We start from the raw sequence: 26,397 nt of genomic DNA, 5'->3' as shown, positions 1-26,397 counted from the left end.
CCCCCCCCCCCCCCCCAGATGTGGGTAAATGACACTGCATTGATCAATCCTGTGGATTTGGTGGTTGGACTGTGTGTGTAATTTTTGAATCTTCAACTGCCACCAATTTTGAAGATGGAAAGTAAGATGGGTTTTATTCGAAGCTGTGATGGTGAGATAATGATATATAGTTTGCCACTGAAAGCAAAGATGGCTTTTTTAAAATTTGGTTCATTGAAGCTTCCTTGATGGGTTGCTGCCTTTGTTAAAATAACAGTATGGTAGTTGATATATTCTGGATTTATTTTTAAAGGTCTAAAGTAACCATTACAAGTTAAGGTTTGTTCACTAAATCACTATATAGATCTTAATATCTGTATTTTAATTTTCTAGGTAGAAATAAGAAGTGACATTCCAGTTTATTACAATGTGCTTCAAAATAAAAGTCTGGAACAAGCTTATGTGGAAAATGGAAAGAGGCTTGGGATGGAGTTTCCAGACAAAGCTATCTCGTCTACTTCATTAGGTAATACTGGATGCTGATTTTGCTTGTGGAATGTGGAAGGCATGCATCTTCTTCCTTAGAATAAAGAGGGCAAAAGAGCAGCTCACCCAAGGTGTTATGTTGAACAAAATGTTTGACCAAGCTGTTTACAAATAATTAATTTTTCTTGAATGAACATTGTTATCTGCCTTGTTTGGAGACAAGGAAATGTGTGTTGTTGTTATGTGGCTTTTTTTTAAACCCCTAGTTTATTAGAATTCCTTTTAGTAACAAGTTGTGGCCTAGTTCTACTACAAGTTTTATTGTTGACTTCAGCTGTCACCAAGCAGTTCTAGCACCTCTTCTGTTCAGAAGAATATTGGGAGGAGGAGTTTTTAATAAGGTTTGATTTTAATAATAATAATAGGATTTAATTATATGCCGCCCAATCCCTGGGAATCCGGGCGGCTTACAACAGAGGGGATAATAGACGGTTCCCTGCCCTCAGGCTTACAATCTAAAACGACTCGACACAAAAGGAGAAGGAAATGGGGAGGGAGGGAGGGGATCAGGTCCAGCATTCTTCTCTCCCTCTGAGGCCTGGACCAAGGCAGATGGACCGGAGGGAGGACTCTGCTTCTTCAGGCTAGCCCTGATGGAACTGGGTCAGCCTATTCTCTGCCTCCCAGGCCAAAGGATGACAGTTAAGGAGGGAGGAGCCTCTTTCTTCAGGCTAGCCCTGATGGAGCTGGGCCAACCTATTCTCTCCCTCACAGGCTGAAAGATGACTGTTAAGGAGGGAAGAGCCATTTTATGTTTAAGGTTTTATGTTTAAATTATGGGGTTTAAATACCCATGTTTATGTTTAAATTGGCCAAACATTGAAATCTTGTTGGCATATTTTACTGGTGCAGGTTCCACTGACTTTGGGAATGTTTCCTATGTTGTTCCTGGAATTCATCCTTATTTCTATATTGGTTCAGATGCTCTGAATCATACTGAGCAGTTCACTGTGGCTGCAGGTGAGTAGGCAATTTGCTTTACTGTAGCCTTCTCTAAAAATTACTATGGTAGAAAGCAATGACCTGTAGATTGGTAACTATCCTAATTGGAATCTTTATATATCTTAAGGGTCAGAAGAAGCACAAAAGTATGCCTTGCGTACAGCTAAAGCTTTGGCAATGACTGCGCTAGATGTTATCTTTAGACCAGGACTGCTACAACAAGTCCAAGATGATTTCAGACAAACAAAACTAGAAGAACAAGATTACTGAAGTATGCAAAGAAAATTTCTGACCAAGGAATTGTGAGAAATGGGACAACCTTGATCTTAGCAGTAATCAGCTATGTACTCAGCACAGGGTTGACTGGTTTAACATTTGCAGTGTGCTGGGTACTTAAGATATATTACCAACAATTAAAAATTCTTTGGCCTGTGGTTTTATATTAAGATGTTCATTCCAGAAAAAAAGCACCAAAACCTTTTAATGACTTAAGACATACTTGGATCTGAGGCATAAGGACTGTTGGCAATTTCAGATTTTATAGGGAAAAGCTTATTTCTTTATTTGGTTGCACTCTTTACACTAAAACTGCCTAAGAAGGCTGAGATACACCAGCATCTCACCCATTGTCATTCAGCTTGTAAATACAACTTGCACTAATAACATTTCAATCATTTATACTGTAGAGATGTTCACATCCAAGTGCAAATGCTTGTGTTTCCCCCCCTGCCATTGGGAACCACTCCTTAAGTGGGGTTCTGATTAAAATATTCCTACCAGTGCAAAGGAAGGAGAGGTGACTTTTGCATTTTCCCCAATTCTTCTGCAGGCTATAGTTCTTCTTTCTTCACTGTTTTTGACAGTGCCACACCACTGCAGAGGGCCAGCATGATATAGTGTTGGACATAAGGCATGGTTGTAAAAAGAGGTTTAGTTAAACAAAGTAGTTGGCATACTTACAATTTCTATAGCATTCTTACTTCACGTACAGTATTATACTGAGAACAGTTTATTCAACAATGTGAATACTGTAATTACTGTTTCAGCAACATGCAGTACAAAGTCTGCATTGTTGCTTTAAAAATATTTAAATTTAAACATTGTACTTCAGTCTTTATAATGCTTAAATTTTGTGTAATTCCACTACAAAATCCTGTGGAACAACTTGCAGGATAGCGCTCAGTTTGGGTACAGGTGGTGATACAGTAAGGAGATTGATGCGCTTTTTGAAAGTGATGTCATAAGTATCGAAGTGATTAGCAAGAACGAAAGAAACGTGTATGTAATAGAAAAAGACATTTATAATTTTGTTGAGTCTTAATATATCATAGAATATGTAGATATGCAGTCTCAGCTATTTACATAATACTTAAAATTTTACAATATTATATATATTTACAAATGGAAAAAAATATTAACATTGTTGATTTCTGTAATTGGAATACCGGTGCAAAAACTAATAGTTTCAAAAGGAGAAATTGAACAGGTCCTCTTATTTTAATAGCCACATCTACTGTGTTGTGTACTTAGAAATGGTGAATCATGCCATTTAAAATAAAAGTACTATTCAAAAACCCCTTTGTTGCACAATTTTTTTCTCTGCTCCCCACCACTTTATAATAGTTATAAAACATTGTCAGTCCAAGAACACTAAAACTGTCTTGAATGTAGAATTTGTTTGCTTGATGCCAGTTTTAAACAGTTAATGCATATACCACATGCAACCGGCTAAAGAAAAAAGTAGAACTATGAAAAAATAGACCAATATATCAGATTAAATAAAATGTATGCCCCTGGGAATATTATTCTGGAATACTTATCAATGGCATGGGTATCAATCCTCATGCTGCTGTATCTCTGGTTTTTCCTCCTGGTTGAATTCCTTTCTGAACCAAGTGCCAGCTGGACCATCATTCTGTCTTGTTTATCCCCATTTTCAGAAACATACTGTCCCAGTTCATTCACCTCCCCATCACTGTAGCTAGTATCCATCCCCATCATTTGTCTTTGCTGAGGTGGTGGTGCACAAGTACAAGGAAGCTGTAGAGAACAGGAGAAAAAGAATTCAGGAATATTCTTAATCCATAATTACACAGATGAACAGCTGCAGGACTGTTTGCAGCCAGAGTGGACAGTTTGTGGGCCTCTGATTCTTATTACATTTATTTGTATCCTGCTCTTTTCCCAGGACTGGGACTCAGAGCGGCTTGACAGCATTAAAAACAATACTGTACAATTAAAAACATTTTTTAAAAAAAGTATATTAAAAAGGAATTAAATTATTATATTAAAACAGTTATTAAAAGAATAAAACATTTTAAAAAGATAAAACTATATATAGAGAAAAAACTCTATCAAATTTTTAAACTGGTCCAACATCCCAGCCTGTCCTTATAGCAATTCCTTAAAAGCCTGTGTGAACAGGTAGGTCTTCATCTGCCGGCAGAAGGCCATCAAGGAGAGAGCCATTCTGATCTCCCTGGGCAGGGAGTTCCAGAGCCTAGGGGCAACCACTGAGAAGGCCCTCTGTCATGTCCCCACCAACCGTGTTTGTGATGGTGTTGGGATGGAGAGAAGGGCTTCTCCAGAGAATCTAAGAGTCTGGGCTGGTTCATACCAGGAGAGACGGTGTGCCAAATAGTGTGGACCTGAGCCATGTATGGCTTTATAGGTAATGACCAGTACCATGAATTGTGCCCAGAAACAAACTGACAGCCAATGAAACTGTTTCAACAGGGGTGTTGTATGGTCTCTGTAATCTGCCCATTAACAGCCTGGCAGCAGCTTTTTGAACCAATTGAGTTTTCCGAACACTTTTCAAAGACAGCCCCATGTAGATCCCATTATAGTAGTCCAAACGGGTTGTAACCAAGGTATGTACCACCGTGGCCAGATCTGGCTTCTCAAGGAACAGACACAGCTGATGCACAAGTTTCAAATGTGCGAAAGCACTCGTGGTCAAAGCAGAAACCTGGGCCTCCAGGTTCAAAGCTGAGTCCAAGAGTACCCCAAACTGCAAACCTGTGTCTTCAGGGAGAGTGTGACCCCATCTAACACAGGCTGGATCCCTATTCCTGATCTGCCTTCCAACTGACCAGGAGCAGCTCTTTCTTGTCTAGATTAAGTTTCAACTTGTTTGCCCTCATCCAGTCCATTACTGAAGACAGGCACTGGTTTAGGACCAGGACCAGCCTCCTTGGATTGAGGTGGGAAGGAGTAGTAGAGTTGAGTGTCATCTGCGAATTGATGACACAACACCCCACAACTCCGGACAACCTCTTCCAGCGGTTTCATGTATATGTTAAACAGCATAGGAGACAACACAACCCTGAGGGACCCCACTAATGTTTAAAGTACAACTCCTGTTAGCCTCAGCATAGCTAATAAGGAATAAAAGATGGTCAGCTGCATCTGGAGGTGGGGGTCACAGGTTATCTATCCCTGATCTATAAAAACTAGTAATGTAACATATAGTGTGTGTATGTGTATGTGTATGTATGTACCCTAAAGGCACCAGACCCTGTCTGATCTTGGAAGCTAACCAGGGTCAGCTCTGTACTTGGATGGGAAACTACCAACAAATATCAGGTGCTGTAGGCTATATAGCATAATTGTCGCTTGCTATTTGATGTTCTTTTGATGCCTGTTTTATCAAACCATTTCCTGTATTGCTATGTACTTTATATGTATTAGCCTACTAGCCCCACCACCTTTCCCTTCTCCTTTTATGTCATGTCTTTTTAGATTGTAAGCCTGAGGGCAGGGAACCGTCTGATTAAAAAGATTGTATGTACAGTGCTGTGTAAATTTACAGCGCTTTATAAATAAAGGTTAATAATAATAGTAGATTTCAGAGGAAGGAACTGGAAAAACCACCTTTGAATATTATTTGCCTAAGAAAAACCTATAAAATGTATGGGGTCACCATAAGTCAACAGGCAATGTGAAGGCACATACATGTGTAGATATATAATATGTATAAACAAAAACTAATACACATATAGTGTGTACTAAAATAGTGTAGAACAAAAGATATCATGTACAAGGAACATGCAGGGCAATCCAGAAATAAAAGCAATTATGAAAAAAAATGCAAAGGTAAGAGTCAGTACAGTAACAAGAATGCATTTTTGGACCTTAAGCCTTTCTTGGTGCCTTCAAAACAGCCTTTCTTAGAAAGACTAGCTTCTGAAATGGACTCCAGTAGTTTAATATCACATGTTTCTAAGAGTCAAATGTTTTGCAGATTGCTTGCCTACATAGTTAACAATTTAATATATTTTAGAAACTGGTTTTACTTTGTGAAGTCCTCCCTAACTTTTCATGCCCTGGAATGGAGAGATTCCTTGTACACCTTTCCAGTTGAGAAGGAGTAGTACATGGGGGGGAACTCCATGCGGCTTTGGGCCCCATAAATGAAACTCTATGCTAAGTTCCAGTCACTGTCCCAAATGTAAAGAACTAGCAGATGCCTGAACTGAGTTACGGGAGGTTTGGAGAAACTCAATGTGAATGTAAGTGTTGGGGCAGCTCCTGCTAAGGAGGGATGATGTCTTGGAGCAGGGCTCCAATCTTGTGTCATTCAGTGTCTCAAACCAAAATAGTCCCTGCTCCTATTTAAGAACATGTCATAATTTATAGGTTTTAAATGCTTTGATTTGTTTACATTTCTGAAACATCTTTATAGAATCTATATGGATATTTCAGTTACATGTCACAGCACAAAATGATGGTACATTTACCTTGTCTCGTAGCTTCCGTTCCTTCCGTTCTTGCACTGTAGTCAAATAGTTCACTGCAGCATATTCTAATACTGAGAGAAAGACGAACACAAAACTGACCCAGAGGTAAATGTCCACAGCTTTGATGTAGGACACCCGAGGCATGGAGGCATTGACGCCTGTGATGATAGTAGACATGGTCAGCACTGTCGTGATCCCTGAAGATACACAATTAGTCATTTGGAGATAGTCATTTTAGAAACACATTGGCATTGTGTACACGGAGAGGAAAGCTTTTCATTAAGAAAATTACATACTACATTGAGCTGCGTTGGTGCTCTCTGAATTATCTTTGCCATCTTCTGTGCTGTCACTTTTCTGTGATGACCCTATCTGTTTCTGCACACTAAGTACTAGTTTGTAGAAGCTGATGCATTGGATAACTTGTGGCCTATGTAATTCTAAAAGCATTTACTAAGCAGTAAAACATAAAATATTATGTCCAGGTAAACCCCATGGAATTGCTCTGCCCAGTTACAGTCCCGCTCATACATATTTGAAGGTATGTCTCAGTGATTCAATGGAAATAAAACACTTGTCAAGTGGACACAAGATTGTTCTGCAAATGGGTTTGAGTCCCTTATAACTAGGGATGGATGAATTTGCTCACTTCTAATCCATGCCACTTGTTTGAACCTATCATTCCCATCTATTTCTGTGTTCCTTGAGTATGCTTTAAGGTCTATAAGTCTATATCTAAATATATAACATTGCTTATTATTATTATTATTATTATTATTATTATTATTAACCTTTATTTATGAAGCGCTGTAAATTTACACAGCGCTGTACATGCAATCCTTTTAGTTAGACGGTTCCCTTATATATTCAAATTATAGATACAGTGCACCCGTGTCATACGCGGGCACACTATACACAGCTTTCAGCATACACTGAAAGCCACGAGGGAGCGCGTGGGACACAAGGGGCAAAGCGTCCCATTAAGATGAATGGGTGTGCGCCCATGGTGCGCGTGCGCACAACCACGCCATGCATGAGCCCCATTACTTTCAATGGGGCTCGAGCATATGCAGGTTTTTTTTTTTTTTACGTGAGGGGGTCCGGAACGGATCCCCGCATAAAAAAAGGGTGTACTGTACTAATATCAAGGAGGTAAATATGCAGATGCCTACAAAATGTGGCAAATTGTTTATATTTATGGTCAACTACATAGTTACCTCTTAGAGGTCTATTGGTTATTGTACATTGTCAATAAATATTCATTTGAATTAAGTAATACTACAAATATAATTGGATCACTGTTCAGAAGTGTATGCATGTAGATCACATAATTTTATGGCCAGAGACTTGACCTCCATGTTGTTTACAAAAAAACATACTTGAACTTTGCCACAATTTTATTTCAGTACTTGTTATCAATTGCAAAAGAGGGAAGATCTGAAGACTAACATTGTGGCATTGGGTATCTTTACATCCAATGGGCAACTGTGGACGGTGTTCTCTTTATGCATCTGAAGCAGAAACACATCTGGATGCTCTCCCTTGTCCATTAAATGGGCATAGGGGACACACTAGTAGAACAGTATTTTGTGGGGTGTAGGGAACAGAAGTGTATTTGTTAAAGCTTTATACAATGCAGAATCTTGGCCATTATCATCATCAGTCTATTTGTTTAACACAACCTGGTGCCCGACAGAGATGTTGGACTATATAGCTCCCATTGTTCCACAACCAACATGTCCTGAAGAATAGGCTGGGCGCCATCTAAGGAAGTGAATATATCTTCTTTCTGCTGCTAGCCCTTATGTCCAGTTATGAGTCCATTAAGAGGTGTTAGAGAATGGCTAAGTGAATGCCAGTCAGACATGACAGCTACATCTGCCTCTCAGAAATGCTCCCTTTGACTATAACTACATAAATGGAACAGAATTAAATACAAGGGAATTTATACTCATCTACCTAAGGGAACTCTTGCAGGCACTGCTCTGCGGTCTATCCAAAAGGACACCCAAGACAGCATGACCATCAAAGTGGCAGGGAAGTAGGTCTGAAGCAGGAAGAAAAAGATGTGTCGACGTAAAGTGAAATTGATGTAGAGGCGGTTGTACCAGCCTGTAAGAGAAAGAGGAGGAAGTTGTTAAGAGAGCTAATGCACTACCAGTTATAAAAACACATGCAGAAGTCACATCTTTTCACAAGACTGGTTTATTGTAAAATATTACCTGCAAGCAGGAGCTTTTTTTACAGGGTAGGGATGTTAATCATGTGGAGAGACTTCTGTAACAATTATTCATATGTATTAGTGTGAACCTGATTATTACAATGCTGGTTCCACCAAAATAATAATGTCCAATGAAGTCATGGGGGGGGATATCCCAGAGTTCATGTTTCTTCCTCACACAGCAACCAGCAATATTCATTTCTGTGTGCCTAAAGGGAAAATATGCTCTGCTTCTGTAATTTTCATAGAGAAATAAATCAGTGGTTGTCTTTACAAAGAAGTTAGTATTCTTGTTCCTTCCTCATATTAACAACCTTTGTCAAATACAGATTAATCGTGGCACTATTGTCACGAACTTCAGATTTGTTTCTTAAACTGAAGCAACTCTTCACGTAGTATTATCCATTAAAAGAGTTAAGCATGTTGCCTTTGGGCACATAATGGGCAGTGAAAAATATTGTTTTGGCTATGAGCGCCGTTTCCCCACTGAACTCCTGAATATGTACATAACGTAATTCATATTTTGGTTAACTGCTACCATTAGATCGTCTCCTTACAGAGGTCATGTAAAGGTGCCCTGTGAAAGTGATTTTCAGTTATCAAAAAGCAATTGCTTAGAATAACGGCTGTGGCCCACTGTTATGACATTGGCAATTAGCACATGAAGATTTCACATGCCACTCATTGCAAAATAGTCATTTTCATCACTTAAGAGAAGGTGCTGTTAGTATAAGGATGGTGAAAGTGCAGCCCCAAGGCTGTCTGTGGCTGCATCTACACTGCAGAAATAATGCAGTTTGACACGGTTTAACTGCCATGGCTCAATGCTATGGAATCCTGGAATTAATAGTTTGTGGTGGCACCAGAGCGCTCTGACAGAAGGCTAAATATCTCACAAAATTACAAATCCCAGAATTCCATAGTATTGAACCAAGCAGTGTCAAACGGCATTATTTTTGCAGAGCACATGCAGCCTGTATGGCCCCTGAATCCTCCAGACTGCCCTTTATCTAGTTTAAAAAGTATGAATTGCTTTTCTTGGAAGCTTATTCTGCATTGGTTACAGGGACCTCCTGCATGTTTAAAAATATATTTTTTAAAAAAAGCAGATGTGACCTGGTTACTTTCAGTTTTGTTTCTTTCATGGTTATGCATTTTTAGCAGTCTGTGTGACCCCTGGAAAGTCCCTGGGATAGAAAACTGGCCCCCAAACTTGCTGCGTCTGTCCACCATTAGGTTAATGGGAATACATTTCTCACAATAAAATTATCTCCTTGTTAATAACAAGCTATAAGGAGACCTGGTTTGAGCACAGGCAAAGGTGTGCAAACCCAGGTTTGGGATGTAGAAGCAACACAGAATAGATCATATCTAACATGATGCTACAATGGCCTCCCAAGTCCCAAACAAATTTCTCCAAGCACAGATAAAACAGATCCCAACAAATAAGTTTAAGCCTTTCACAGAACACTCACCTGTGCTGCTATAGAAGGCAAGCTTGGTGGTAGTGTGAAATTCTTGTATAAGGAACTGGGAGAGTGATATCCTCTCATCTGTTTTCAGGGAGTCATTCCCATTCTTCCAGTAAAGCATAAGATCATCTTCAGTATAGGCATCTACAAAGGGTGGTGGAATTATTAATTATGAGAATAGAAGGAAGCATCCACCAGCATGAACAACTACACACACACTGATCACAGGCCCTTTACATCTTTCTGTTTATACCATATATATAAATAGAAAGACGTAAAGGGCCTGTGATCAGTTTCCATAATGTCAGTGATGGGGTGGGAGAAAGATTTGCTCAAGCGCCAGAGTTTGGAAAAAGTATTTTTAAGCAGTGCTCCATACAAGCTGTGCATTTCTGGGAACTGTAATCCAAAAAGTGATTTTTTTTAAAGGTCTGCTCCACATCACTAATATTCCTGATTACAACACTGCAAACATTCAGCACATTTTAAGCAAGTACAAAATAAAAGTTAGACACCTCATGTTTGCAAGCATACAGAGTGATTTTAAGGCCAGGTTTGACTGTTGGACTAGGACTGGGAAACAAGGGCACAAATCCTCATTCAGCCATGAGAAACCACTGGGTGACCTAGGACAAGCCCAAGACAAAGGAAGTGACAAACCTCTGATTAAATCTTGCTATGAAAAACTATTGATAGGGATGTTCAAGTCAACTTGTAGGCACATAACAACAAACAAGTAATTTTACTGTATTTAAATAACACTTTGACCACAATAGCCACCAGAGACCAGAAAGTAAGAGTCGGTTTATTAAAGTCTTTCCCAACCTGGTTCCCCCTTCTCTCCCAAAGGGAGGATTACAACTAGCATCTTCCCTGAGTAACCTCTGCATCTGTTTCTTTCAGGTAGCTAATTACCTTGCTTCACCACAGGTCCTGAAAAACTTGAATAAGAGGACCAGCAGATGAGAAAATTTGTCCTGTTTTTTTTTTTAATTCCAAAACTCGCACATTTTTGAAGGCAACCCAAAATGTCACAATGCTACAAAAAAGCTTCATCAGGGTAAGTATTATTAAAAAAAAAAAAAAGGGGGGGGGATGAGGTAGAGTGGAAAAAAAGTATAAACATTAGGTCAGATGTTGTGGCCATGAGGTCTACATACGTATTTACACAGGTTTTCTGGTAAATTACAATTTAATTTGGAATTATTATGTCACTGAAATTGAAGTAGCCATCGAGATGAGACTAGAACAAATGAGGGAGGGACTTGCTATCTCTTTGGGTTCAAAGTGGTAGTATCTCCCCCTCTTTTTTTTTTGCAAGCTCCTTGGTACATCCAGAAGCCAAAATTGCATTAATGCCATATGAGAGTCTTGCTCACTACTAGGACAACTGCACCACTCTAGGTCTTCTCTAGAGGGCTAGGGCCTCAGAATCACCTGGTAAACCTGTTTTGGATCTAGGGTGTAACACAATGGTACCAGTTTCTTCCCAGGAATCTATCGGACCTTTTTTATGCATCTTGCGAGGTCAGCCCATCAACAGCCAGAAAGAGCAGACACTGAAGCTATATCTGTTTTTATGTGTTCCCCCTGAAGCTCCCCACAGCTTTCTGGCTTTGGCCCCATTCTCACTTGGGCATTTGTCCTGGGTAGAGCTAGGTCAGATATGCTAAGCCAGCACCAAATCTCTCCGGCAAGAAGTTCATACTACCTTTACCCCGATGGAAGATCCCCGGTGCAATTTACCCTGCTTGATATTGACATTTCCAAAAGGAGCACTCCAAGATGAAGCCTTTGTTGTCAATCAAATTTACTTCTGCTGTCATCAGTTGTGATGTGTCGTGCAGCCATTTGCCAAAGGCATGGATGGGTACTTCCCCCCTCCTTTAAAAAAAAAAATCTAGCAGGAATGTTTACATAGTCTGTCATTTTGACAGATTATGCGAATGCTACATGCTCCAGGGAGGGAACTCCTCAGCTCCCTCCCTAGGCCCCTGACTCCTACCTGTCCTTGGAGGCCTCACCAGCGGGGAGCCTAGGTAGAACAGTCCTGGGCCATCCTCTGCCTCCTCCTCCTCCTCTTCGCTCTGGCTGAGAGAGTGTGACTTGGCCAGAGAGTGTGACTTGAACCGGCACTGTGTGGTGTGACAGTGCTCCATTTCCCTCTCCTCCTCCTCCTGCTTCCCCTGCCGGCTGTCTTCCCTTACTTGGGCCTCGCTCGATCCAGCCATGGCAGAGGGGAGGGGGACCCCCGAGGGTCTCCAAAGGACCCCTGCCATGGCTGCATTGAGCGAGGCCCAAGTAAGGGAAGACAGCCGGCAGGATGAGGAGAAGGAGGAGGGGGAAATGGAACGCTGCCGTGCTGCACAGTGCTGGTTCAAGGCACACTCTCTAGCCAAGTCACACTCTCTTAGCCAGAGGGAGGAGGAGGAGGAAGAGGAGGAGGGCCCAGGACTGCTCTAACCAGTCTCCCCGCCAGAGAGCCCTCCAAGGGCGGGTAGGAGCTGGGGGCCTAGAGAAGGAGCTGAAAGGTTTCTTCTCTGGAGCATGTAGCATTCACATAATCTGTCAAAATAAATTACCAAAAAAAAAAAAAAAAAAAAGCCGTGCGAGAGGGGTGGCATGTTCTGCCCACTGTCCACCCCTCTGACATTTAGCCCTCCCCCCGAACTTGACCCGATCATGATTGGGGCCAAGTTTACATTCGCTTGCACCAGGTTTTCCGAAAAGAAAAGAGGAATACCCCACTTTCAGAAAACCCACGCTGAGAGGGATTTGCCCTGGATCTGGTGTGCAAAACCCCGATCCTGGTGTGCAAAACCTGGCGCCAGTGGGAACGCCCCACTTTTAAACTGGGTTGCAATTTGGTGCAAAAGGTAGTCTGAATGGCCCCTTTGACTGCCTATGCACAGGAGGCTTTTTGTTCTTTTTGAACTACCCCAACCAGAGAGCTATGAAAACCACAGGAGAAGCATCTTCCAGAAGAACAGTACACAATCCTAATTTGAAGTTGAATTTGAGCATCAGCAGTTGATCTTCTGTACAGGTCCTGTTTACTTACAGCTTTCAATTTCCAATGAACATGTCTGCGTATCGAGGGGAAAGCGACTGAAATCCATGTTGCACATGGCTGTTACAGTTACCCTAAAACCAGAATAAGTATACTTAAAATTCCTTATAATAAAATTAAAGAGATAAAAAGAATAAAAAGGAGAAACAATGCATGTTAGGAACATGAAAGTCTTCTACATCTTTTGGATGCAATTTTAAGCAATGGTCAATACAATACTATTGTGTACATTTATAGGTAAATAATTCCCACTATATTCAGCTGAGATCTCTCCTAAGTAAGGCACACAGGATTGCAAACCAAGCCTCCAGCCCTACATGTAACTATTGGGGAGTAGCACTTATTTCAATAGAATTTTATTCATGAGCATGCATAGTATGTGTGTGACTGCAGTCCTAAGCACAAAGGCTGGTATCTTGTTCATAAATTGTGATGGTGCAAACTAGGACTGGGGTGGGATGCAGTGGCTCAGTGGTTAAGACACTGATTCTGATGATTGCAAGATCAACAGTTCAAGACCCAAGTGCTGCGTGACGGAGTGAGCTCCCATCACTAGTCCCAGCTTCTGCCAACCTAGCAGTTCAAAAGCATGTAAAAGTGCAAGTAGATAAATAGGTACCACTTTGGTGGGAAGGTAATAGTGTTTCGTTCAGCCAGCGCTGATTTCCTTGGCTAAGAAATGGAGACCAGCACCTCCCCCTACAGTTGGACACGACTAGACAATCTTGTCAAGGGAAAACCTTTATCTTTTACCTTTTAATCTAGGACTGCGGAAGGCAGCTATGAAAGAACTAGTGCAAAGATATAAGATATAAGAGTAAACACTAAAATTAGGATCATCCAAGCCATAGTATTTCCCATCATCTTGTATGAATGCAAGAGCTGGCTAGTAAAGAAGGCTGATAGAAAGAAAATCAACTCATTTGAAATATGCTGCTGGAAAAGAGTGTTGAGGATACTGCGGACACTCAAAAAGAAAAATAAATGGAATGTAGAACAGATCAAGCCTGACCTCTCCCTGAGCAGGGCATACGTATTCTAAATGAATAAATAATACAACCAAACTCAGGCTGTCATACTTTAGCCACATCATGAGAAGAGATTACTCACTAGAAAAGACAACAATGCTAACAAAGTTGTGGGTGTAGTTGAAAAAAAGGGACACTGTATACCAAGTGGATAGACTCACTTAAGTAAGACACAACCTTGAGCCTGCAGAACCTGAGTAGAGCAGTTGTGGACAGAGTGTCTTGAAGATATCTCATTCATGGGGTCACCATAAGTCCAAGTCGACTTGAGGGCAGTTAATAACAAGAAGTGTGGTTCACACCATCATAGTTCACTTTAGTGGATGTTGCACATATTGGAAGTCTCTTCCAACCACACAATGCCCAAAGGCTTCCCCACATTATATCTTTCATTCAAGCAGTGTAGCGCCCCCTCTGCCCTGTTATCAGCAGAATGCATCTAGCTACTGAGAAAGAGAGGGATGTATCTTTGCTCATGCCGCCCACTCTCCAGCAATATGGAAATGGTCTTGTGGGCACTGCTTGAAAGGTACATTGTGGGAGGACAGGTTGGAAGATGTGGCTGCAGAGATGTAGCTATGTCTTCTGATGCAGGATCTCTGTCAATATATTAAATCCAGAATCTACCTCCCATAGAAGGAACGGTCTCTTCCATCCACAAGAGGATTCTGATCCCCTAGAACAGAGTTTCTCAGTCAGGGTTCTCTGGAACCCTGGGGTTCCACAACAGATGTGATTGCACACTGGGGGGGGGGGTGTCTTCTTCTTCTTCTTCTTTTTTAGTTGTAGCTATAATAATTTTTGTGCAGAGGCTCCCTGAGACCTGAACATTTTTAAAGGGTCCTTCCAGGGCTAGAAAAGTTGAGAAAGGCTGCTCTAGAGAAAACCTTCTGATAGAATGAACAGATGGTGCTTTTTACTATTTCCCCCAATGTGCAGCAGTCCTCTTGGAATTTGGATCTAACTTTCCACACAAATGGGCTGAGATCCTACACTGAGAAGATGGTGCAAAACTTTGTGCTGAGTTATATGGTGGTTGTGCAACACCACTTCGTCACTGAGTTGCAAAGCTGTGCAACCAAATGTGTGCACAATGTGCCTGAATGCATATTGTGCCATAAGCATTCCTAATGGCACAGCATGCACAACTCTGGCTTTGCAGCCTTGAACTGAATGCAGACATGCTGCACCAGACAAAAATGTCAATTTGCTTCCATAGGTGAACTTACACATGAATAAGACACCATGTGAGGCCACGGAGTGGATGGATCCTCTCAGTCCTTCACCTTATATATTCCTTTCTACTGGTGAAAGCTGAAAGAGGGGCATTTTCACTTGATCCAACCCTCCTCCAAACTACTGTATATACTTTTGTATAAGTATAGACATTTTAGTAAAAAAATTGACCCAAAAAACCTGAGTCAATTTACCTTCAGGTCAATTAAGTACTGTAAGTACTATACTTTAACTCTTATTTTAAAAGGAACTATCCTCTGGTAAAAGGGAAGAATGTAATCTGTCCTGGAAGCACTGACTCCCCTCTACTCTCTTATCCATCCAGCATTTAGGATGAACACAAACAGTTATGTCTGCTGGAATTTTGTAAGCTTTTTGCATTGTTTTTTCTTTGTTTTATCCTTTTAGATCCTTTGTTACATGCCCCTAAACTTTTGCCTTGAGTTATCCACAGGTTATAGCAAATCCATAATTTTGGCCCCAAAACTTTCCCTTGACGTATACATGACGGTGACTTAAAGTCAAGTATATACAGTAACTCTAAAATAGACAGGCAAAATAGTTAACTCAGCTACAGTGAACATACTGCATTGTGAAACAGTGAATATACCAACAAGCTGTAACTACTTTGGCAACAGGCTTTTTAATAAATAGGCTGAGAGATTGATTAGGCATAGTTCAGTGCTTTGGGATGTAGCTGTAAAGGAAGCTGTAAAAATGCAAGTCACTGTTGCTGAGAGATGTGGAAGTTGTATTTCCAAAGAGAGTGTTATGACAAAACAAAAGACTATTCTGTGCTTCTTTATCATTCCCCAAATTCACAGTCACCTCTGGCCAAGTCTTCAGTAGACTGTGGATTAGGGCTTTTTTCTTCATGAAACAAGTAGTACACATGCTTCTTGTGGCTGCCTCTTAATTAAACTGGGCTAGTTGTCCCTAGAGAAGAGTGAGCATATTATGAATGTTGACCTCACTTACTCTTTATTCCCACCCCATCAGGCTCACCAAAATCACTGGCACCTCCTGATTTTAGGCTAATTGTCTAAAACATCATTCCCACAGATTCAGTGACACTTTCCTCCAGTACGTCTACATATGACTTGTTTGGTTGGCTGAAATTCTCTCATTAATTAAATGAATGAGCTGGAAACAGAATAATAGAAGCATCAAGCTGGAAGAGATTCCAGGACTCATTTATCATTATTATTATCATTAGCAGTGGCGGCAGCACCTTTGACGTCCAGTGCAAGAATTCACCACTGAAACATCAGTTGACAGGTGAGGCCATCTAACATCTATTTAAAAACAATGTAATGGCTGGAATCCTGCACTGGAGGATGTAAGTGTGGCACATAGCTATGTCTCATTAGGAGCTCCCCCCCTCCCCTTTTAAACAATGCAGCCCCTGCAATATTACCATTTCCATGCTACTGGAGAGCAGGGAGATCTGCAGAAATGCATCCAGCAATTTTTCTGTAATTGGAGGAACTGCAGCAAGCACCAACTCTGGGGATTCTCGGGAGGTTCTTCCAGATTATGTCTTTGCAGCATATCCAGCTACAGGGAAAAAGATGGGCACATCTCTGCTGATCCCTGCCTTCCAACGATACAAAAATTGGTGTGTTGCTTAAAATGTGGGTTGGGGGGATTTGCATTGTTAAATGGTCAGTAAAGAATTCTAATAATAATAATAATAATAATAATAATAATAATAATACTGTTTATTTGTATCCCGCTTTTCCTTTTCAGATCAAAGCGGGTTACAGCAGCACGACAGTGCACAAAACATCCCAAACAGCATACACATGTAAAAGATGCGAGCGGTACAATCAAACAGCTTAAAAACAGATAAAAAAACCTACCAATTAAAACCATAACAATAGCTAGCGAAAGTGCAGGTGCATCAATACATCGGGGAGAGAGCGGATGTTACATTGTCTGGGGGAAAGCCTGTTTGAAGAGGAAGGTTTTTAACTTCTTCCTGAATATGTCGAGGGAGGTAGCCGAGCGGAGCTCATCGGGAAGAGAGTTCCAGAGCTGTGGGGCCGAGCTGGAAAATGCCCTTTGTGCAGACACAGAATGTTTCATATTTGGAACTCTTAACAGTTGCTTCCTGGCCGACCTGAGAGTGCGGGACAGATTATATGGGGAGAGGCGGTCCTCCAAGTACCCTGGGCCCAAGCCATTTAGGGCTTTATAGGTGATAACCAACACCTTGTATTGCGCCTGGAAGCGAATGGGCAGCTAATGTAGATCTTGTAAAACAGGTGTTATATGGCTGGTCCTGGGGCATCCAGTGACCAGCCTGGCTGCCATGTTCTGCACCAGTTGAAGCTTCCGGGTTTGGTACAAGGGTTGCCCCATGTAGAGCGCGTTACAGAAATCCAACCGAGAGGTTACCAGAGCATGTACCACCGTTTCAAGGTCCCCCCGGCCCAGGTAGGGTCGCAGCTGGCGTATCAGCCGAAGCTGATAACAAGTGCTCCTGACTGTCGCATCCACCTGAGATGTAAGGTGGAGCAACAAGTCCAGGAGCACCCCCAGGCTGCAAACAGAGTCCTTCAGAGGGAGCGTGACCCCGTTCAGGACAAGTGGACATATTTCCATCCCCGGGCCTGGGGAACCTATCACGAGTACTTGCATTTTCTCTGGATTCAAACTGAGTCTGTTTTCCCTCATCCAGCCCATTACTGACTCCAGACAGGCATCTAGAGGAGAGATGCCATCCCTGGTCACTGCATCAGTCGGAGACACAGAGCAGCATATTTGGGTGTCATCAGCGTACTGATAACACCGCGCCCCATGTCTCTGGATGATCTCTCCCAGCGGTTTCATGTAAATGTTAAATAGCATGGGGGACAGAATGGCTCCTTGAGAGACGCCAGATGTAAGTGCCCTCTTATTGGAGCACACGTCCCCCAGCTGCACCATCTGGAATCTACCCGAGAGGTAGGAACGGAACCACTGGAGCACAGTGCCTCCAATTCCCAACTCCCTCAGGCGTTCCAGAAGGATACCATGGTCAATGGTATCGAAAGCTGCTGAGATGTCTAAGAGCACTAACATGGACACGCTACCCCTGTCCATGCCCAGAGGGAGATCATCAACCAAGGCGATCATGGCAGTCTCAACTCCATAGCCAGCCCGGAAGCCAGTTTGAAATGGGTCTAGAAAATCAGTATCATCCAAGATCGATTGAAGCTGAATGGCAACCGCCCTCTCGATCACCTTCCCCAGAAAAGGCAGCAGTGAGACAGGCTGATAATTATTATGAATCAGGGGGTCTAGGGAGGGCTTTTTTAGCAGCGGTTTTACAATGGCCAATTTCAAGCTGGATGGAAAACGCCCTTCCCTGAAAGATGAATTAATTATGCGATGTAACATATTAGTTACAGCCGCGCCCCCCCTGAGCCGCTAGCCAAGAGGGACAGGGATCGAGAGAGCATGTCGTCTTCCTAACACTTCTAAGGATCTTGTCCACTTCCTCAGTACTCACAGACTCAAAATGATCCAGTACAATTGAGTCCACGGAAGCTCTGGAGACTTCTATTCTGGATCCTGAAGAAATACTGGCGTCAAGATCAGCCCTTATCCGAGAGGTTTTATCCGCGAAGAAGTTATTAAACTCATCACAGCAGGCTTTGGATGGTTCCAGAATAGAGTTCAGGGAGGAGGGTAGCTGAGGAAGCTCCCTCACTACCCTGAACAGCTCTGCCGGATGCGACTCCGCGTACGCGATACGTGCAGCATAGAACGAATTCTTTGCTGCACTTATCGCCACTCCATAGGCCTTCAAAAGGGAGTCTAGGAGTGCCTTGTCGGCTAAGTCCCGATGTCTTCGCCAGTCACGCTCTAGTCGTCGCAGAACCCTTCCTTTCCCTGAAATCTTCCGTGTACCAGGGCTGTTTTTTGGAAGTGGGCCTGAGAAGACGCTTGGGAGCGATACTGTGTATAGCCCTGGAGAGGTCAGTGTCCCAGATGTTTGTCAGGGCATCAACAGAATCACCATCAGTTCCAACCATATACCCCTCTAGGGCCTCTTGGAACCTTTTGGGTTCCATCAGCCTTCGAGGGTGGACCATTCTAATAGGTCCGCCACCCCCGGGAGGGATCTGGGTAGAAGCCTTGAATTTAGCCTCAACCAGGAAATGGTTCATCCATGACAAAGCGGAGATATTGGTTACCTCCGCCCACGGATTCTCCATGTCCGTACAAAAGACCACATCAAGTGTATTACCAGCAGAGTGTGTAGGCCCTGAGACCAATTGGGATAGGCCCATGGCAGTCATGGTAGCCATGAACTCCCGAGCCGCACCAGATGGACCTTGGCTGGCCTCGAAGGGGATGTTGAGGTCCCCCAGGACAAAAAGCCTAGGGGACTCCAACATCAGCTCCGAGACCAGCTGTGTCAGCTCGTCTAGGGAGTCTGTTAGCGCACGGGGTGGCCGGTAAACCAACAGAATCCCTAAACTATCTCTGGCCTTCAGGGTCAGGTAAATACACTCGATATAGGCAGTTCGTCGGACATGGTTCCTGGCTAAGGAAAGGGTGTTCTTATGAATCAAGGCAACACCCCCCCGCCCACCTAACCTGGTCTGGTCCTTAACTGAATACCCGAAAGTACTCAGTAATGACCGAAAAGCTAAGTTGTGATAATGTAAGTCTGAATTGTCATTTGTTGTTGTATTTTATATCATCATACCACACCAAAAGTGTTGGACTGTGATTCTGGATGCCAGGGTTGAATTCTCTGCTGAGCCATGAAACCCACTGGTTGACCTTGGGCAAGTGACATGATCTCAGCCTCAGGGGAAGGCAATGGCAAGCTTTCTCTGAACAAACCTTGCCAAGAAAACCCTGTGATAAGTTTGCCTTAGGGTCGCCATAAGTCAGAAATGACTTGAAAGCACACAACAACAGCACATCAACAAGATTCTAGCAAATGTTGACAGATATGCAGCTCAGATGAGCACTGGCACCAAAGTCTATCAGGTTTGAGTCTGTCTGTTGTACAATGACACAGATTGGAGTTTTCTGCAGAGCCCTAGATTTCATCCTTGTGGCCTAGCACTCTCTGCTATTGCCATCTATTCATCTGCCCTCCCCAAGTGTGGGAGCAGTGACAAGAGCAAGAAGAAACAGGAGCGTATCCTGAAAATTGAGCCTAGTGCAAGGGGGGAAAAAACCCAAATAGTCACCAATGATAAGGATGAGGAACTAGGAAACTCCATCAAAGGCATCTTGCCCAGGGGACCCTGTCTCAAAATCTGTACCCAATCCAGGCTCAATTCACCAAATGACTCTCCATGTATGACTACCATTTTGCAGTTTGAGTATGGGTTGTGTTGGGGGTACTCTGTTCTCATCCTTCTTGATCTGTCTGCAGCCTTTGACACCGTTGATCACTCTCTTCTAGTTAATATACTTTCTGACCTTGGGTTCTCAGACTCTGTTCTTGACTGGTTTAGATCTTATTTGTCTGGCAGATCTTTTGCAGTAGTTGCAGGGGGTCAGACTTCTTCTCCTGTTCCCTTATCTGTTGGAGTTCCCCAGGGCTCTGTTCTGGGTCCCCTTCTGTTTTCTCTCTACACACTGTCCTTAGGAAAACTCATTAGCTCTTTTGGTTTTTCCTACCATCTGTATGCCGATGACACCCAGCTGTATCTTTCCGCCCCTGACCTTTCTCCAAGGCTTGAACAGCAAGTTTCGTCTTGCCTCACAGCTGTCTCGCAGTGGATGCGCCATCGGCGTTTGAAGCTCAACATGTCCAAGACAGAGCTTCTTGTCTTTCCTCCTAAGTCCACCCTTCAACACTCCTTTTCTGTCTCTGTGGACAACATTTCTATTCAACCAGTCCAGCAAGCCCGCAGTCTTGGTTTTATCTTTGATTCTTCTCTGTCGTGTATCCCTCAGATCCAGACCACAGCCAAGGATTGCAGACTCTTTTTGTACAATATTGCCAAAATCCGACCATATCTCTCTGCTTCTACTGCCAAGATCCTGGTCCATGCCCTAGTGATCTCATGACTTGATTACTGTAATGTCCTCCTGGCTGGGCTTCCTCTTTCTCACTTCCGTCCTTTAATCTCTGTCCAGCATTCAGCTGCACACATTATCACTTCCACCCACCGCTCTGACCACATCTCTCCTGTGTTGGCATTCCTTCACTGGCTCCCTCTCCCTTTCCGCATTCAGTATAAGCTCCTGCTGTCGACATTTAAAGCCCTCCATGGACTGGCCCCTCCTTACTTATCAGACCTTCTTTCTCCTCACCTTCCCACCAGGGCCCTCCGTTCTGGTAGTCAAGGTCTGCTGTCCCAGCCCAGGATTTCCTCTGCCCCATCCCGGATTCGCCTCTTTTCACTTGCTGCCCCTCACTCCTGGAACCTTCTTCCCCCACAAGCAAGAGCCATCACTTCTTTAACCAGCTTCAAAACGGAGTTGAAAACCATCCTGTTCAGAGAAGCCTTCCCAGGCATTGCATAATTGTCGCTTACTATTTGATGTTCTTTTGGTGCCTGTTTATCAAACCATTTCCTGTATTGCTATGTACTGTATTTGCATTATCCTACTTGACAGTATGTATTTTCCCTGGAAGAAGATTAACCATCCATTATGAAGCCAAACCCTCCCTCCAGTCCATCTGCCTTGGTCCAGGCCTCAGAGGTAGAGAGGAACTGCTGGACCTCTTACCCTTTCCCTCCACCACTCCCTTCTCCTTCTGTGTCATGTCTTTTTAGATTGTAAGCCTGAGGGCAGGGATCCATCTAACTAAAAAGATTGCATGTACAGCACTGTGTAAATTTACAGCGCTTCATAAATAAAGGTTAATAATAATAATAATAATAATAATAATAATAATACACTTATTTTTACATTTGCTAATCTTGAAATGCTTAACTGATTTATGGATTGTCCACAAGAATACAGTACATGGACAAAATAATTGTTGTTAACCGCCCTCGAGTTGACTTCAACTCATGGCGACCCTGTGGATGAGAAAACTCCAAGACCACATGTTCTCAACCTCTTTATTCAAGTTCTGTAGGCTCAGGCTTGTGTCCTCCCTGACTGAGTCTAGCCATCTGGCATGTGTCTTTCCTCTCTTTCTACTGCCCTCTACCTTTTCTAGCATCATTGTCTTTTCTAATAATTCATTTTTCCTCATGATGTGGCCAAAGTATGACAGCCCCAATTGTAGTCATCTTGGCTTCCAGGGAGAGTTCAGGCTTGATCTGTTCCAGAACTCATTTGTTTGCCTTCATGGCCATCCATGGCATTTTCAGTAATTTTCTCTGCAGCACATTTCAAATGAATTAATTTTATTCCTATCAACTTTTTTTTTTTGTTATTCTCCAGCTCTCACATCTACACATGGTGATGGAGAATACAATGGCTTGGCCGATCCACACAAAATAATACAGGCAACGTTTTAACCAGAGATGGGGAATTTTGGATTACAACTCTCAGAATTCTCTAGTCAGTATGACCAGTAGTCATGGTGGCTACAGGAGTCTGGATGCTGTAATCCAAAAAAGCCAAAACAACATTTCTCACCCCTTGCATTTCAGCATATTTCCAGAAGCTAAGGCAAAGATCACAATAGGTTTCACTTTACCTTAAGCTATAAAGTACTTTTCCATCTGGCTGGACCCGCAACATGACGTTATCTGTTGTGGTGTCATGGATAAAAGAGCGTTTGGAATGTACAAAGAACATGTCAGGCACCCAGATCTTTTTCACAAGCCTGCCATCAAAGGTCATGCTTTGGTTGTTGGTACTTGGAAAGGATAATCTTTCGTCTTTCCAATAATGTCTCAGATAGAGTGTCATAGTGAAGTCCTGACATAAAGCAAAAATTGAGAAAGGAAACATTTCATTCATGTTAGTATTTTTTAAATAAATACTATTTAATTTAATAAATATTATTTAATTTAATAAAAAGTACTGCTTAGTTCCATGTAATACATAAAACAAGATAAGAACAAATATACCTACATCATTACAACATACACAGCACGTTGCATGAAATGAAATACAGTCCAAACTCCCATTGTGGGAGACAGGCAGAATATAAATCCTTGAAATAAATAAATAAAAATAATAAATGAAAGCTTTTTATCAAAAGATTAATATAATGCAACATTTTGGAAAAAAACATTAAATCAATATTGCTGGAAAAGTCTGCTGCAATAGGTCTGCTAGAAAGGAAGAAACTGTCCTCAGTTTGTAGGAAATAAATACACGCCACATTTTAATTTCCCATCTTTCTGTTATTCACTTGCCATGTGTTAACTCATGCTGTCACCCCCAGGCTGCCTGCCACACATGCCAGCCACCCACTTCTGCCAGCCAGACTGCCTCTGCTATGGTGGGGTTGGGGTGCTGCTACTGCCCAGCAGCCCCTTCTGGGCCTGGCAGGGTTGCTAGCTGGGCTGGGAAAGGAAAATAGTGAAGGCAGTGGCGGCAGCCACCACCATAGCCTCCTCCTCTTCCCCAAAAGGAAAGGAAATTGTGCTTGCCCTTGCTGCCATCACCTCCCTTTCCTACCCATCCAGCCTGGAACAACCCCACACCCACCATGATAGCTGCCAGATCTGTCAAATTTTGTATATGGAATGAAGTATCTTGTCCTTTGCCTCAAGCAGCAACATGTCTTAGGCTGTTTCCAGGCCCTTTCAAAAGAGCTAAAATTGCACAAACCAATTATTTGACACAGGACAGGAGGCTAGCTCTAACGTCCTGGGATAATGCCCTTTTAAACCCCCAATTCTCCCCTGATTTCCCCCCATCTGATAAAGTCCTATATGCATCTCCAGCCTGGGTAGTAGATCAGGAGAGCTAAAGCTTGCTACAGTTTGCAAGCTTAATTGCTTTGTTGCTACAGCTTACAAAGACTCTCCAGGTGGTATCTGTATTTACTTACTGTATGTACTCATGTATAAGTATAGACATTTTAGTAAATAAAAAGACATTTAGTATTTTTTGCTCTACAGTTTTAATCAAGAGTCTGTATCTTCAAATACAAACAAGCACAGAAATTATGTATAATCTGAAGCATCTTCAGTGCTGAATTAAAAGAAGAAAGACAAAGCTAGGATCCATTCTTATATCAGTTAGTTTGGCTTAGATCAGTGATACTCAAAATTTTTACTCTCAGGACCGCATTTTACATCTACATGCGGAGGTTGTGCCCCCCTCCCACCCACTCTGCGCAGTTTATGAATAAAAATATTTTCTTTATTTAGGGAAAGCCTCTTTAGTTGAGATTTCTGTCTTAGTTTCCAGATAAGAAAATATAGGGGGGCGGTGTTGAAGGACAAACTGTGAGCAACTGTGGTTGACACTCAATACATGGGAAGGGCTGGCCCTAGCTCTCAGATTTTGGTCTGAAAAGTTCAAGGCCTGGGAGAATTCTGAACTGTAATGCTAGCTGCATATTCATCTCCTGGCTTCGGGAGTGCACTCTTTGCTTTTGAGGAAACTGATGCCAATTTGCAAGCTTAGTGATACATGACTGGACCTCTATGCTTAACATGCCTATTTGTAAGCAAGTATTACAAGTATGTTAAATAAATTGTCAGTACTTTCTCCAAGCAAGGCTGATTTCCTGAAACATCTTACCACTTGGCAAAGCAAGGAGCTGCAAAACAACATGCTCCATTCATTTATTAATATATGGCTTTATCCTGAAATATTAATTACAATTTAGGAAGAAAAAATCTGAGTCACCATCCGGCACTTACCATGTCAACCTCTGAAATACTATCCAAGCTTTCAACTTGTACATCTACTCCAACAGGAATTGCAGGGCCTATGGAAATAGGAGACATAGCATGCAAACCATCAGAAAGGTTCTTTCAAACAGAAAGAAAGCAAAAAATAGCAGAGGAAGAAGTAGTTTGTGCTGATGTCACTGCTGAGGAGCAAACTAAACTTATTTATTACAGTGGACCCTTGTTATATGTTGGGGTTTGGTTCCAAGACCACCGTGGATAACAAAATCTGTGGATGCTCAAGTCCCATTAAATATAATGACATAGCAAAATGGAAACTTATAAAAAGTGGAAAATCAAGGTTTGATATTTGAAATTTATACTTTTTTTGAACATTTTCAAACTGTGGATGTTTGAATCCGTGTATAAAATAATCTGTAAGAAGGGCTGACTGTAATTAAGTTATTTATATCTTGCCCTGTATTTGAGGCTCTCAGGGCATGTAGAATAAAATCTGTATTTATTCAGGACAATTCTAAACAATAATTCAAAAAGAGTAAAAATACATTAAATCATTTACTGGTTAAAACTAGACAATTCAGAACCGATTAAAACAATTTAAAACAATGCCAACCATTAGCACATGTGCAAATTGGATAAAAACAGTTAGGCCCCAAAGACTTTATTAAAAAGCCATGATTTGACTTGGCCCCACAATGATACCAGGGTTGGCACCAATCAGGCCTCCAAAGAAATGGTACAGTGGACCCTTGTTATATGCTGGGGTTTGGTTCCAAGATCCCTTGTGGATAACAAAATCTGTGGATGCTCAAGTCCCATTAAATATAGTGACATAGCATAATGGTGTCCCTTATAAAAAACGGAAGATCAAGGTTTGATATTTGAAATTTATACTTTTTTTGAACATTTTTGAACTGTGGATGCTTGAATCTGTGTATTAAAAATCAGTGTACAGTATAAAAAGGGCAGACTGTATTCCATAATTTATATGCATAATTATATGACTGGATATATATATATATATAGCCTAAGTGTTCATCCCTGGGCCTAATATATGAGCCAAAGGGCTCATCTGTGGGGCCTAAAAACCCAAAGGCACCAGATCCTGTCTGATCTTGGATGCTAAGCCTGGTCAGCCCTGGTTAGTACTTGGATGGAAGAGTGTCAATAGGTAGTGTAGGCTATAATTCAGAGAAAGGAATTGGCAAAATTGCCTCCTAACGTTCCTTGCCTAAGAAAATGCTATGAAATTAATAGGGTCACCATAAGTTGACAGGTAACATGAAGGACCCCCCCCCCCCCCACACACACACACATACATGGCCTCATCCAGACTGGCAACAGGTGCCAATTCAATCAGTTTAATTTAATGTCAAAACATGTCACTTTGGGCCATTTACATGTCCATACCCTCTTTCCATTTG

At 42.1% G+C, this 26,397-nt stretch overlaps 2 protein-coding genes across 3 annotated transcripts in view; one reads left to right on the top strand and one right to left on the bottom strand.

Annotated features, from left to right (window-relative positions):
• The window catches only part of PM20D2 (peptidase M20 domain containing 2), a 14,678-nt gene extending 11,637 nt beyond the window's left edge, over positions 1-3,041 (top strand). The window contains 3 exon segments of the mRNA XM_042457237.1: positions 373-505; positions 1,378-1,485; positions 1,595-3,041. Coding sequence (XP_042313171.1) covers positions 373-505; positions 1,378-1,485; positions 1,595-1,737 — 384 coding nt within the window. The 3' untranslated portion in view covers positions 1,738-3,041.
• Positions 3,042-3,117: 76 nt separating this feature from the next.
• LOC121921504 (gamma-aminobutyric acid receptor subunit rho-1) overlaps positions 3,118-26,397 on the bottom strand; it is an 89,941-nt gene continuing 66,661 nt past the window's right edge. For both annotated transcript variants that reach the window (XM_042449679.1, XM_042449689.1), the window contains exons 4-10: positions 24,983-25,050; positions 22,855-23,078; positions 12,964-13,046; positions 9,906-10,046; positions 8,169-8,321; positions 6,210-6,406; positions 3,118-3,507 (exon numbers count right to left, since the gene is read on the bottom strand). In XM_042449679.1, coding sequence (XP_042305613.1) covers positions 3,214-3,507; positions 6,210-6,406; positions 8,169-8,321; positions 9,906-10,046; positions 12,964-13,046; positions 22,855-23,078; positions 24,983-25,050 — 1,160 coding nt within the window. In that variant the 3' untranslated portion in view covers positions 3,118-3,213. The remainder of the gene's footprint in view (positions 3,508-6,209; positions 6,407-8,168; positions 8,322-9,905; positions 10,047-12,963; positions 13,047-22,854; positions 23,079-24,982; positions 25,051-26,397) is intronic.

The sequence above is a fragment of the Sceloporus undulatus genome, chromosome 1, assembly GCF_019175285.1.
Source record: "Sceloporus undulatus isolate JIND9_A2432 ecotype Alabama chromosome 1, SceUnd_v1.1, whole genome shotgun sequence".
NCBI classification, from domain to species: Eukaryota; Metazoa; Chordata; class Lepidosauria; order Squamata; family Phrynosomatidae; genus Sceloporus; species Sceloporus undulatus.
The sequence above is the reverse complement of the archived record's forward strand: the minus strand, read 5'-3'. Positions and strand labels throughout refer to the sequence as shown.